This window comes from Phoca vitulina, unplaced genomic scaffold, assembly GCF_004348235.1.
Source record: "Phoca vitulina isolate PV1807 unplaced genomic scaffold, GSC_HSeal_1.0 scaffold10, whole genome shotgun sequence".
In the NCBI taxonomy this organism is placed as follows: domain Eukaryota; kingdom Metazoa; phylum Chordata; class Mammalia; order Carnivora; family Phocidae; genus Phoca; species Phoca vitulina.
The window spans coordinates 7500255-7515659 of NW_022589713.1; the positions used below are offsets into that span (position 1 = coordinate 7500255).

The following is a 15405-nucleotide window of genomic DNA, read 5'->3' on the forward strand; positions in this document are numbered from 1 at the left end:
AAAATCTACAGACATGTTCAAGTTTATAGATTCAATATACTCTCTCCTTACTGAACTATTTGCAATTTACCTGAAGATCATGTCCTATTTCCCATCTCTGTGCCTTTGCTCACACCATCTGCCCAGAGGCCCTGTCACCTGGAAAACACCCCCATTCCCGAAGACTTTTCTAATCCTACAAAAAAAAACTGACCCCTCCCTCATTTGTTCCCAACACCCCACTGAAACTTTCAACTGCCCAGTGAACAGGAGTGTCACCCCTCCAGTCACAGTCCCTCAAGGGCAGGAAGCAGGTCTTACACATCCTGGCATCCCCGTACCCCATACCAGGCTTCTAATAACCATTGGCTAAAAATGACCGTCTGGTTACCAGATCCTTTCAACACATATTTAACTTTTACTATATACCAGACTCTCTGCTGGCATCTGGTGATCAGTGGGGAATGAAAAGGACATGATCCTTGCTCCACGGAACTTATACTGGTTGGGAGACAGAGCAGATAAGAAACAAATCAAACATAAACTGCGTTGAGTGCTGAGAAGAAAACAGCACTTCGCAGAGATAAAAGAGAATAAGGCAACCAAGCAGCAGGAAGCACCTGTGCAAAGGTCCTGGGGAGAGAAAATGCTGAACTAAGAGGCCACCAATGTAGCTGGAACCTCACCCAATGTTACCTCTCCCCTTGAGCCACTCATCACCCCATATCCATTCCCCTAACAAGTGCCCTCCTCAGAGCTCCTGCTGACAGGGTCCAGGATGTACAAGCCCTAAACAGTTCCATCCTCAGTCTGCCTGCTTCTCCGTCTCTCTGCACACTCAATAGGTATCACAGCCAGGATTTGAAATACCTATGCACATATCACACTCAAATCCAGATTTCTAGCTTCTGCTACTATTACACCCTGACCTTGAATCCTGAGAGGCATCTCAAATGGAACACATTCAGAAAGGATCTTGTTCTCTCCATCCCCACCTTCACCACCCTTTGAAAAATATTAAACAAGTTATTTTGGCCCTACGTCTGTTGGCCTTGGGACCACCATCAATCTTCCTACCCAACTGTGTGAGCCAGTGGCTCTCCAGGTCCAAGTCCTCTGTGGTTCCCAAGAACTTCCCAACAACAGATCCGTGTGAGGCCAAATTTTCTTCAGCTCTTTCAACCAAAACAACATACTGGAACAGACTGAATACAGAACTAGATGTAAGAATCTAGACATTAAAGAGATTTGCAAAAATGTAAAAACAATGCCACTCTTTTCACTAAATTTTTTTGTTTATAAAAATAGTTATTGTTCATAACAAATTTTTTTTTTTAAAGATTTAATTTATTTGTCAGAGAGAGAGAGAGCACAAGCAGGGGGAGCAGCAGCAGAGGGAGAAGCAGGCTCCCCACTGAGCAGGGAACCCAAGGCAGAACTTGATCTCAGGACCCTGGGATCATGACCTGAGCAGAAGTCAGATGCTTAACTGACTGAGCCACCCAAGTGTCCCTAAAAAAAACATTTTAACAAGAAACTGGTTTATTACCGTTAAATAGGTATATATTTCTAAAATTTTTCAATTTTAATTTCTAATAAAGTAAATATCAAGATATAACCAGCATAAACAAAAGCTCTACGGGATCCTCAATAATGTTTAAGATTGTGAAGAAGCCCTGAGATCACAAAGTTTGGGAACCACTGGCCTCCGCTAAAAATGTTGGTATATTCTTGTACTCCTCTCTCTCTCTTACCTCACACATCCACTTTATCAATTCTGCCACCCAAATAATCTTTCTCTTAAATCCTCTTTCTTCCCAAGCCCTTTTGGCCAAAAAAACGGGCTCCTGAAAGATATCCACATTAAATCTCAGAACCTGTAAATATTATCTTATTTTGGAAAAGGGTCTTTGCAGATGTAATTAAGTTAAAGATCTTAAGAAGAGATGATCCTGGACTACCTAGGTAGGCCCTAAAACCAGTAACAAGCGTCCGGATAAGGCACACCCCAGGAAGAGACACACAGAGGAGGTCAGGTGAAGACGGAGGCAGAAATCAGACTGAGAGGGCCCCAAAGAAGCCAAGGAAAAGCTGGAGCCAAAAAAGGCTGGAAGAGGAAGGAGGGGGTTCTCCCCTAGAGCCTCCAGAGCGCGCGCAACCCTACCAACACTGCCTTTGGACTTGCGTCCTCTGGAGCTGTGAGAGAATAAATTTCCATTGTTTTAAGCCATGTGGCTTGTGGAAACTTGTTATGGCAGCATCAAGAAACTAATACATCCATCCTCAGGCATGGAATGTCAGGGACCCGAGGCAGACAAGTCTCTTTCCCTCAATATGACCCTCAGAGCCACTTGTCCCCTCAAACTGCAAACATGAGTCACTTTAAATCTCATTCCTTGAACTTCACACCCTGGAATGGCACCTCACCAGCTCCACTATAATATCCAAATGCCTCAACACGCCTACAAAGGCCCCCATAACTCGATCCCACCTTTCTTTCCCTCTCCAGCCCAGCTCCCCGCTGCGTATCCCACACCATGCCTCAGGCCCACAGCCCAAAGCACATCCCACATTCCTTCTGGCCTTTTACACAAGCTGCTCCTTCTTCCCCAAAATTAATTTTCTTCCGCATCCTCAGCCCCATGCACTCCTACACATCCTTTAAGTCCCGGACTCAAAAATCTCCTCCTCTATCAGGTCCTGTCAAAAAAATGGGTCACTCCCTCTTATTTCCACAGGACTTTGTACATTCCTCTCAAAGAATATCCAAAACATTGTATTCCTTATTTACAAGTCTATCACTTCCTCTAGACCAGGGTTTCTCAGCCTTGGAATTACTGACATTTGAGGCCAGATAATCCTTTGTTGGGGTGCGGGGTGGGCAGGGGTGCCCTGTTCAGAGTCCTGAAGAATGTCAGAAACATTCCTGGCTTCCACCTACTAGATGTCAGGATCTTCATGTATATGCACATATGTGCATACACACAGTCAGACAACCCAAATTTCTGAAAATATTGCCAATGTCCCTAAGGGGAAGGGGGAATCACCCCCAAATGAAAACCACTGCTCTCTACTGAAGTCTCTGGGGGCCCAGGACCAATGCTCCCACCATTGGTTTATTGTCACATTTACTCTCAAAAAGAAATTTTGAGTCCTAGGTTTGGGCCAGCTGCTGTGCTCAAAACCAGGGACATAGAAAATAAGTTTTAAAAGAAAAAAAAAAGAAATTTTAAGGGGCACCTGGGTGGCTCAGTCAGTTAAGCAACTGCCTTCGGCTCAGGTCATGATCCCAGGGTCCTGGGATCGAGCCCCGCATCGGGCTCCCTGCTCAGCAGGGCGTCTGCTTCCCCCTCTCCCTCTGCTGCTTCCCGTTTGTGCTTGTGTGCGTGTGCACTGTCAAATAAATTTTTAAAAAATAAAAATAAATTAAAGTTTCAGGTCCTATCCTCATGAAGCCACAGTTGGCAAAGGGCCTACAAGGTGCTCAATAATATTGGCTGAATGGTGGGGTGCCTGGGTGGCTCAGTCGTTAGGCGTCTGCCTTCGGCTCAGGTCATGATCTCAGGGTCCTGGGATCGAGCCCCGCATCGGGCTCCCTGCTCGGCGGGAAGCCTGCTTCTCCCTCTCCTACTCCCCCAGCTTGTGTTCCCTCTCTGGCTGTGTGTCTCTCTCTGTCAAATAAATAAATAAAATCTTTAAAAAAAAAATATATTGGCTGAATGTCTGAGTTAGTTTGGCATACACATACACACACACATATATATACATATGTATACACACATATATATGTATGTATATGTATATGTGCAGTAATACTTCTCTCAAAACATGGAAAATAGGGCGCCTGGGTGGCTCAGTTAGTTAAGCATCTGCCTTCCACTCCGGTCATGATCCCAGAGTCCCAGGACGGAGTCCCGCATCGAGCTCCCTGCTCAACGGGGAGTCTGCTTCTCCCTCTGACCCTGCCCCCTCTCGTGCTCTCTTTCTCACTATCTCTATCTCAAATAAATAAATAAAAATCTTTAAAAAAAAAAAAAAAACATGGAAAATAAAACCCAGGGGCTAAAATTCTTCTCCTCGGGGCCATAGCATTTCATAACTAAGGGCGGGGGGGGGGCATTTATATAGAACACAACATGTAAGTGTTGCTCCCAGGTAGTAGGCAACTGGTACAACTTGTCTATTTGTATCTCCAAGAGAGCTATGCATAAATAAAGGGACATCTCAACCAAGAAAATTAAAACTAGATGGGATCGATCCCCAACACACAGAGCCCACAAAGGCCAATGCCAGAGCTATCTACACCAGAGGCCATAGATAGAGCTGGGAACCCTCCACCACAAAACACAAAGACAGGGTGCCTGGGTGGCTCAGTCAGTTAAGCGTCTGCCTTCGGCTCAGGTCATGATCCCGGGGTCCTGGGATCAAGTCCCGCATCGGGCTCCCTGCTCCGTGGGAAGCCTGCCTCTCTCTCTCTCTCTTTCTCTCTCTGTCTCTCTCTGTGTCTCATGAATAAATAAAATCTTAAAAAAAAAAAAAAACACAAACACAATAGTGCCTGAGCCTTCCAGAGTCTTCTTCCCTCTGCCCAAGAGACCCCATTCAAGATTCTGGCAAGCTCAAAGATCAAATGGTGAGCTAAACAGTCCCCAGCTCTCACAGAGACACTGGGTGCCCCAAAATGCAGAGAAATTGTCACTGCCAGGACAAGGCGAGGGTGTTTACCAGAAGCAGAGGCTGTGTACAGAGGGGAGGCCAAGTAAAGTTGCAAGAACAAATCAGGGCACACAAGTGCTTGACCCAGATCTGCCTAACAAGTCACTTTAACCTCTCTGGGACTCCATTTCCTTTTGTACTAAATGAGAACAACGCATCTTTAAAGTTCCCTTCTAGCTCTGAACATTCCTGGTTTCCCCCAAAACTGGTACAGACCCATAGAATCTTCCTCTCCAAACAAAACACGTCAGGGCTCTTCCTTCCTTCCCACCTAAACCCTTTCTGACAGAAATGGAAATAAAGCCATTTCCATTTCCTCTAAGTTTTTTTTTTATTTTAAAGATTTTATTTATTTATTTGACAGAGAGAGAGAGAGAACAGAAGCTGGGGGAGGGGCAGAGGGAGAAGCAGACTCCCCCCTGAGCAGGGAGCCCCATGCAGGACTCGATCCCAGCACCCTGGGATCATGACCTGAGCCCAAGGCAGACGCTTAACTGACTGAGCCATCCAGGTGCCCTCCTCTAAGCTTCCGATGGGCACTGGGCAGAATTTACTGACTGACAGACAAGATTAAGGTGGTTTCTGTCTCTTGCTGTATACCCATTTAACCAGAGAGTAGGAGAGTTCTGGAATGTGCATTCTCTGGAAAGGGGAGGGGAAAAGGGAAAAAAAAAAAAAAAGGAAGGGCTCATGCTGTGATGATTTCAGGTGCCAATATATAAATGAAAAGTACCATAACAGGAGGGCTCCCTGCTCAGCGGGGAATCTGCTTCTCCCTCTCCCGCTGCCCCTCCCCTGGCTTGTGTTTTCGCTCTGTCAAATAAACAAATAAAATCTTAAAAAAAAAAAAAAAAAAGAGAAAGAAAGAAAGAAAAGTACCATGACAACATCAGAATGCTTTCAGCTACAGGAAATTGACAACTGGCCCAAAATGGCTTCAACCACATGGACATCTACTGTTTATTTCACGAGTCCAGGGAGAGGTGGTCCTAAGGTCAGTTCAGTAGCTTAATTTTCATAAAGCCACTGAATTGCCTCCTCTTGTGTTGGCTTTTCACTCACAGGCTTGTTGCCTCATGGGCACAAGATGGATGCCCTAGCTCCAACTATCATATCCTCTAATTACTTTTCCTAGATAGATAGATAGAAAACTAAGGAGCTATCAGGGCATTAAGAGAGGGCTTTCTTCTCCTGTGCCTGCACTTTTTTCAGTGAGAAAAAATTCTTCAGAAGTCCTAAGGTAGACTTCCAGTAAAGCTCTTTAGCCAGAATGAAGTCATATGCTCACTGCGAGCTGCAAGAGAGGTTACCTAACCTAATTGACAGTCTGGCTTTGAAAAAAATTTTTTGTGGGAAGCAGGTAAGGGAATCCTGGGATAAGAACAACAGTCAAGTAGTGAACAAAGTGCCACATACACCTATACCCAGTAGTGTGCTGGTAAATGTTTAACAACTAGCTTTAAAAAAAAAAAAAAAAAAGAACCTAATTTATAGCGCTTGCCCATTTCCTTGGTGTAAATACTCCCATTACGCCACAGTTCAAGACACCAAAATGATATGAACCAGCGGACAAAATTCTCAGAATCTGAATAATCAGTTGGTTCATACCTGCTCTAGCACACCACTGAATTTATACCTCACATTGGGTAACAATTTAAGTTTACAATGCTCCCTCACATTCAAAGCAGTCTAGATGATTAGGTATTCTTCCCAACTTGTAGGTGAGAAAAAGGACACAGCACCCCAAATCACACAGTGCAAGTGGCAGAGCTGGACTGCTCACATAACAGCCCTAACCCCAACCTCACCACACTTCTGGTGGCATCAGGTGCATACATGTCTATCCCTACACCCTACCCGATCCCTCTGTCTACTACCCAGCTAAAGGGGTTCTAGCTTAGTTTGGAACCAACAACAAAGACCCATTCCTGCAAACTCAACCAGAATTACCTAATAATTATTCTTTAAGTCATTTCCTCCAATGACAATAGTAGTGCACAAGTATTTTTACAGCTTGGAATAAAGATTAGTACAAAAAGAAAACAATCAGCCCCAATCCCATCCTTGAGAGATAAGAGTTGTTTGCATGTGGTTGATAAGCCCTCCAGATTATGAAGGCGTCTATTATTTTTTTTAGGTAAAAATCATGCTATTTTGTAATATGATAACATTTTTATTATGTAGACTTCCCTAAACAAAGAAATCCAGAGGACAGTATAATGAACTTTCTTGTCACCACCACCAGCTTCAGACATTATCTAAAGACAATTAAAAGTGTTTCCATGTTCCCTTCTCTGTGACGAATGTGCAGGAGGTAGGCACCTCCCTCTACACTGCCCTTGGACTTCTTCCCTCCACGTGGCTTGCCCCACTCAGACTGAGGTTAGCTCTTCTCCAGGCTAAGTCGGCCAGTTCCTTTCACTCTGCTCAGAGCACACTGCTAAAGAGAACCTTTAATCGTGTTCATTCTTACGGACCCCTCCAACTTCTCTACTCCCTGCCTAGTCTGTCAAGAAGCCTCACAAGTGGGGTTCAGAACTTCAGTAAAGGAGAACCCCAGAGCACATCACAATTCTTGGGAGCTTCCACGTGCACTTCCTCCATCCTACTTCTGCTACATTCTCACGTGTATGCGCACACACCCCCAAGAGGTGCGGGCTGAACGAACATCCTAGGATTCTGTTCACCCCGTCCTACCTGGTGCTCACCCAACACAGTATGCCTTCCAGACTTCACTCCGTGGTCTTCTAACTTCCTAAAGGATCACATTTCATCACCACAGTTGCCAGCCTAAGTGAAAAACACAACAGGCTAACGGACAGCGGCCGTACCCCAAATCAACAGCTTTACGTGAGTCCCCAAAGAGCCCAGTTGAGATCCCAGGCCCGCAGTCAAACAGAAAACTCCACTGCCCTGAACAAGTCCAAAAAACATCCTCATGGGACAAAGCAAGACCTGCTCCCCGAAGCCCCAGTTTAGCCAAGTGCACACAGGAGGGAGCTGTGGCTATTTCAATAGCAAGGCAGGGCATTCTATTCTACTATAAACCATGAACAGCTGATAGAAAACAAGCCTATTCTGGGAACCATGGTTATTAGAACAGAACTTCAGGGGGGAAGGTAGCTAACTCATTTGCACTATTTTGTACCAAAAGGTACTAATACTTCAAATGGTATATCTGTTTAAAGATTTTAATACATCAAATGTGGGAAGCGGGTAGGAAATAAGGGGGAGTCTGGTTTACAACATTTTCTAAAGATAAAGACAAACTAAAGCCATTGCTCTCAAACTTCGTATATTTAGGAATCACCTGAAAAGCTTGTTTGAAGTGCAAATTCCTCAGCCTCCTTCCCAGAACTTCTGACTCAGCAAGTCTGAGGTGGGCCATTATATCTCCAGGTTTAACAAGCATCTTTGACGATTCTGCTGCAGGTGTTAGCAGACACTGAGAAATGACAACCACTTGGGTTTCTACTCCTTGGCCACAAAGTTTGGGTAGCAACATTTCTGTGAGCAGCAGGAAGAAGCAGGGCCTTTGACCCAGTGTTTCCTACACTGATTCTGGCCTAAGAGTCTCATGAGACAAAAGTTAAACATACAGATGTTCCTCCCAGAACACTGGTATTCACGGAGGTCTATGATGGGCCCAGGAGCCAGCCAATTAATCTCAAGAGGACAATTTTCCCCGTTCTCTTCCGGTCCCCCAGGCAACTGGTCAACCCATCCTCTCTTCCCAGGCAACTTTATCAACATCCTCCCTCTCAAAGATTATAAAGAAACAAATTTTCACCTCCCCTCACCCCACCTCCCCAGCTGTCTCTAAAATAACCGTTTACTGTGTTTTAAGAGTTTTACATGCTAACAAGAAAACTAACAGACTTTGCCAAAATAAAACAAGCATTGGGGCAGTTAGATGTTATAAATACAACTGCTCATTAAGAGTTCTTTCTGCATTTTATTAATTTCTGCAAGAACTATTTACTGAGCACCTAGTCTAATCCCAGGCACTAGGCAGCTCAAAACTGTGACCAGCACAGACAAGCCCCTGTTCTCATGCAGTTTACATTCTAGTGTGGAAAACCATGGAGAAAATCAGCAACCATTTCAGTGACCAGCACTGCCAAAACCTATTAACACAAGATAATGAGCTAGCAAGGATAAGGAAAGATGGGTTACAAGGAAGGCTTTCTTGAGAGGGAGTCTCTAAGAGCCAAATGACAGGAAACATGCCTACAGGGGCAGTCAGGGACAGGAACATAGACACAAAGAGCTGAGCCTACTGGAAAGAGAGAGAAGTGGCCACTGGTCCTACCGCACAGCCCGAAAGGGAATGAGCAGCAAGTCTGGAAGGGATCACTCAAATTCCAGAGGCCAGATCTCAAAGACAGGGTCTTATGGATATTATAAATACAACTGGAAGTCCTGGGACCCTTTAACAACGGAGGGGTTATCCCAATAGTAGTTACCTGAACAGAGCACTGTCTGTGTGCCAGACATGGTTCAAATCTCATTTCATCTTTCCAGCAACCCATGTGGTAGGAACAAATATGAACCCCATTCCACAAGTGAGATCTGAGTCAAAAAGGCAGTAAGTGATGAAGCCAGAACTCAAAGCCAGGTGGTCTGGCTACCGGTGGTGGTTGTGGACGTGAACAAGGGCCAGATGGTAGGGCCGTGAAGGCCTAGGTAAGGAATCTGTTATTCCAAGTGTAATAGAAAGCCATTAGAGGGGGGCTGAGACTTCCTAACTCATTCCCTTTGATCTGAGCTAAGAGAGGGCACAGCTTCTGGGAAAAGCCCACCACACCCTCACTGAGTTGGCTGCTAAACCAAACTACTGCCAACTCAGCCATATACAGATGCCTAGAGCTGCCCTACCTACATCAGGCAGAACTCTCTAGCGTCTACAGAACTGGATGCCTTCTCTCTAGGTCAGGGACCTTAAAGTGGGGCCCTGGACCAGCAGCCATCAGATCACCAGGCATCTTGTTAGAAATGCAAATTATGGGGCCCTGGCTCATAACTACTGAATCTGAAAAACCATTTGTTTTTAACAAGCTCTACAGGTGATATAGGTCAAGTTTGAGAACACCTGTCTGGGTTATCCACATGCAGACACAACCACCACCACCACTACCCCACCCACCTTCTCCAACCCCCACCCCCACTCCTTCCACTACCCTCCCAAGGTTTACTGGACTTGTCCTTGGGCAGCCTCTGCGCTGCACACCCAGCCATTCGTCCCCTCTACTGGTGGGACTCTCGGCTGGAAATCTCATTATTGGCCCAAACTATTTTTCTAACTAATTTAACTTCCTGAAAATATTTATTATTCACCTGTTTAGGCCTCTTCTACCCTAGGGTAAACTCCTCTTCCTTCCTACTTCTAGGGTTTAACTTTCAGCCTTGTCACCTCCAAGGTTGGATGTCAAGGATAATTTCTGCCTTAACCTAGACTTTCCCTAACACCCTTCAATCACCAGATTTCCTCTTTTTATTCATTCATTCCCACTTTCATTCATACATTCCAACAAGTATTCATGCCCTCAGCATCCCAAGAACTAACTACACTAGGTGGCAGGTACTTTAGTGATGCCTAAAAACAGCGCTCATCCCTGCTCTCACAAAACTGACCCTTTAGTGGGAGATGGCAGCATGCAAATAAATACAAAATTACAAATTATATGGTTATACTAGAAAGACCTCTGAGAAGGTCGCTGGGCTGAGACCTGAAGGATAAAGAGACAGGCCCTGACAGTATTTGGGTGTTGAATCCATGCCAGACTCTAGTCAGTCTAAATGCTTTATATGCATTACTCATGTACTGTTCCAATAGCCTGATGGAACTACAAGAGCGGATACTGAGGAATGGGGAGAATAAGGATATATAAACAGGAGAGCCAAGTTTCAAACCCAGGCAGACTGGCTCCGGAGCTACCCTCTTCACCACAGACTAAGGTGAGAAAAGTGGGGTGAAATGGATAGGCAGACAAGTGTCCAGGCAGACAGATCAGCATGTATAGAAGCCCAGGGGCAGAGAAAAGTCAGCCTGAAGCAGAAAGGAAGTCGAGCATATTAGTGAAACTGGGGAGCAGTGGACGGATTAGAAATATATGTGGGAACTGGACCAGACAAGATATCCTGAAACATGTACTATGGAGTACAAGGAATAAGGGGAAATCAAGGGTGACTCTCAGTTTTCTGATTCTGTTTTCAAGGCTTGAGGACAGTCAGAAGACAAAGTATTATAACACATTAAAAAAAAAAATCCCGTTGAGTGCTAATGCACAGGCAAGCTCTCAAAAAGAATACAGTCAATTGATCAAGCAGGTTAAAGTTTCCAGCTCTCCCCACCCTCCCCTCCTTCTCCATAGGGGATCTTCATTCAAGGGTTCCAGCCTAACTCCCAGGAGCTGTTTTCCAGGATGCTACTAGCACTGGCTAACAATAATAAGAATCACCGCTATAGTAATAAGAATAGCTTCCACCAGGAGGAGGGTTTTTCTCACACAAATGTAATGCTTTCAAACCAGGGTTCTCAAAATTTTCTGAATAGAACAATTATACTAATTTACAAATGAGAAGTTGTGCAACTTGCCCAAGGCCACACAACTGCAAAGAGGCTGAACCAGAATCCAAATCCAGGTCTGCCCAATTTCAAAGCCCATACTTCCTCCATTAAATCAGCATTTCCCATAATGTGGGACAAAGATCTGTGATGGAACACAACAGTGGTTTTAAATGCACAGATAAACTTTTTAAAGTTTTAATAGTTACAGTCTGGTTTTATTATGTATAGCCCTATGTGCGTGTAATATCAGCTAGATAAAAATTTTATACATACACACAATCGGATTCTAACTTTTGCATTACATGTGTATATGTGAATCCATGACTTCATGTGTATTGCTGCCTAGGAAACAAAGTTTCTTAAAAGTTAAAGAAAACATTAGAATAAAAGTACAGGTGATACAGGGAGAGGGGAGAACTCAAGGCAGAACATAAATAACTGAAGCTTGTGAAACACTGCTCACCACACCACCACCCAAGAACAGCCAAGCACCTGTTCCATATTGTACTCAAATTTGGCTACAGTCACACGTAACTTTGTGCTCCAGAGGGATGAAATATTGGCTGCCTTGGGGGATAGGGAATAGCAGAACAACAAAATTTAGCATAAATCCTTCTTAACACAGTATTGGTCTTGACATAAATACTGGTTTGGTGGTCCAAATCCTCTGCTTCTTTATCACACACTTTGATTAAGTCAGGTAAAGCTTTCTTGGGCCTCAGTTTCCCTTTGTCAAAAGGAAGTTATATAAAATAGGCTCTAAGGTCACTTCCAGTTTTAGAACTCTGTAAACTGTTGCAAAATCCTAAAATCCAAAATTATTTTTTCCAATCGGAGAGGCCCCAATCCTGAATGAGTGTTGACCTGAGGAATAAACACTAAATAAGCCCACATGGCAACCCAAACGACCATCCCATAACTAGGGAGATGCTATTAATTACACTTCCCTCTGGAAAATGTGGTAAGACATTAAAAGATGAGAAAGATGAGCCAATCAGTATCCTTGTCCCCACCAAAACTTTTAAAAATTTCCTGACACTAATTTTTAAGTTACTAACTTTGTTACAGTGGGTCGTTCGGGTCTGTTATTTCTAGTCCTTAACAATTCACTTTAATCTGGGTGGAAATAGCCCAGAGAGAAATAGGTGGGGAAGAAATCTGCAAGATCTCATCAATCTATCCTCATGTTAAGCCTCAACTGAGAACCACCTGTAAAACCTTCCCCGCTTCAATCTGAATTACTCCACGGATGCTCAAACATGTTTATGTGCCTAAGCCTCTAAAAGGAATGAATTGCCACTCCTTAATTTTTAAAAACATTAACAGAAGTTTAACCAAAACAAGCATTCTTCCTCTATTACTGAAATAGATAGCTTTATCAAAAGGGAAGTCTTAAGGACCCCTCCTGCCTTCTTTACAAAGTCCTTTCTGTGATGTCAGTGGGCCTCCAAACTTTTAATAGAGAGTTTTTAAATTCCCAGCAAGAAGTTGTGCAATGTGCTCACTTCGTTTTTTTGCTGAAGAAAACAAGAGGATGGGTGGGCTGCAGCTGGCAAACTCAGAAAGCACAGCTGGGTAGCAGGTGATCTTAAAAAAAAAAAAAAAAAAAAAAAAAGAGGCAAATCCCTGGGCAAATTGTGTAGCCAAGGGTGATCATTATAACTGGAGAGTTGTTACATAATTACTTCTTAACTACTGACAAACACATAAATCACTATAAAATGCCATGGTTCCTCTAGACATTGAAGCTAGTGTACCTAAGGCAAGAGTCAAGCTTTCTCCAATTTCATTCAAAGAAATAAGCAATCTCGGGACTTATTTCCCTTCCAAGGTAACCCATCTGCTTTTACATATACAAAACAGCCTCCAGCAATTAAACCAATCGCCTCTAGGGACGAAAATCAGGCTCCCATTAATATTGATTTTTTTTAAAGGGAAAAGGGGATACAGAAATAAGTACGTTCAAAGAGCTAAATATTTATCACCTCGATAAAAACGACTTCCACTCCAAACTGGAAAATTTTACCAGAAAAGGCTCCCCCTCACCCCACCCCCCGTCCCTGCTCAGCTGGCGCAAAACGTAAGACCTGTGTCGGATGCACTGCATTCCAACATTTTTCAAAAAGTTTACGAGGATTTACCGAAGCAGCGGGGAGAAAAATAAAGCAGGCAGAAGCGGGGGAGAGCAAGCAAGAGGGTTTCGGCAAAGAGGCACCCGGTGAAGCAGCCGGCAGCGCCGTGCAAGGCCCGGTAACGGGGAAGCGACCCGGCACCCGGAGAGCGAACACCCCAGTGGAGCGCAGAGACTGACAGCCGCTGGGTCTCCGCCGCCGGGGGTCCCCTAGCCCCCCAGCCCGGTCACCGCCGCCTGGCCCCCTCCCGAGCCCTCTCCCCGCAGCGCCGGCGATGCCCGCTGGGCCAACTTGGCCCCGGGTCCGCGCTGCGGAGCGCGGCCCCAGCTGCGGGGGAGGCCGCCGGCACCCTTACCTCCTTCTGCTTGGGGTCCTGCGGGTAGACGTCGGGCGGCCCGAGCCGGGGGCGTTTCAGCGGTCTCTGCTCATAGCTGAGAAGCCCGAAGGCGGCCATGATCTCTCATGTTAACCGGCGAAATGAATGAGAGTTGGAGCTGGAGCAGCCGCCTCTGAGCACCAGGGAGCAGCACTTTGCAGACAGACTCCCTCTCTCCCCCTCCTCGCTCGCTCACTGTGGCGCTGCAGGCAGGAATAAAGCAGGTTGGATGCAGCCGCTGCCCGGCACGCAGACACGCACTGATGGGGGCAGTCTTCGCCGGGCACCCGGCTGCGCTTCAGCCCCGGGACGCACCGCTCCGGTGGCGGCGGCGGAGCTGGAGGTCCGCCTGGGTCTCCCGCGGCGCCAGCCTCCCGTCCCCCCCCAACCCTGTCCCCAGGGGGAGGAGCAGCTGATGGGAACGTGTGACTTTTTTCACCAATGGACCCAAACCCACCCCAGCCGGACAGGGGGTGGGGGAGGGGCACGGGGGGGAAAAAAACTTTTCTTGGCGCCTAGGCGGGTGGCTCAAGTGCTCACCCAAGGTGAGGGTGGCCCTCCAGCCCGGGGAAGAGACTGCGGAGAAGCCCGCCCCCGCCCCTCTTCCACGGCAGGGATCCTTCCCGCGCCGCCACGCGCCCCGCAGACCCCGCCACCTGGGCGCGGACCCGGCCGGGGCGGAGGGAGAGAGGCCTGGGGGCGGGGGGGGCAGGGATGCGGACGGGGAGAAGCGGCCGGTGCCTCCTAGACGCCTGCCGGGCTCCGGTGGCGCATCCGAGGCTCCGGTCCCCTCGGCGGCTCCGGGCAGGCGCCGAGGCGCGCTGCTGGCGGTCGCGGCGGCTGGAGGGGGCCGTGCTCACGGTGGCGCGGGGCCGATTTAACCCTTTGCTGCCCCTCCGAGGCTGGGGGAAAAGGGGGAGGAGGGCTGGCTGTGAGCGCCGACGGGGGCAGCCAGCCCGCGGACGTCTCGGACTCCTCCAGCCCGCCGCCTCCCCCGGGCCGCAGCTCCTCCTCCCACCCCCACCCCCCTAACAGTTTACCTGTTGGTCCCCGGCTAGTGGGCAGGGGCCGGCGGCGGCGGCGGCACTCGGGCGGCCACAGCCTCCATGATTCGGGCTGGGATGGGGGGGGATTGGATTGGATTTTATTTGTGAGGTATCAGTCTCGTCCAGGCGAGCTCCGGGGATACCGCGAAGTTTGCCACTGTCTGGGGGCGGCGGGCGACGCCGGCTCGCCGCCGCCGGCGTTCTCGCCCCCACGGCCCGGGAGCGCGAGCTTCCGAGTTGGCGGACGGCGGCGCGGCGGCCGCACTGAGCATGCCCAGCTCGGCGGCCGGACCGCGGAGGAGTTGGCTGCGAGCGCGCTCCGATCCGCCTCTCCGGGTTTTCGCAGCCGCAGAGCGCGCAGCCCGCGGGCCCCGGCGCCGGGGTTGGTCCTGGGGTGAAACTGGGCTAGGGAGGGGGCGCCCGCAGGACCCCTCTCCCGGCCGCGGGCCGCGCTGTCCGCCTCGACCTCTCCTCGGGGTCGCTGTCCCGGTGGCCTGGGCCGGAAACCTCACCTGCGCCGGGCGTGTGGAGGGAGGGAGGCGATCCTCCAGGGGAGACCTTGGTCATCCAACCCACCCGTGCTCC

The 15405-nt window shown here is 47.6% G+C and overlaps 1 protein-coding gene across 6 annotated transcripts in view; it reads right to left on the reverse strand.

The window, feature by feature from the left end:
- Positions 1–15070, reverse strand: part of MED12L (mediator complex subunit 12L) — a 319084-nt gene extending 304014 nt beyond the window's left edge. For all 6 annotated transcript variants that reach the window (XM_032408437.1, XM_032408435.1, XM_032408434.1 and 3 more), the window contains exons 1-2: positions 14815–15070; positions 13754–13977 (exon numbers count right to left, since the gene is read on the reverse strand). In XM_032408437.1, the coding sequence (XP_032264328.1) occupies positions 13754–13852 (99 nt within the window). In that variant the 5' untranslated portion in view covers positions 13853–13977; positions 14815–15070. The remainder of the gene's footprint in view (positions 1–13753; positions 13978–14814) is intronic.
- Positions 15071–15405: the final 335 nt, after the last annotated feature.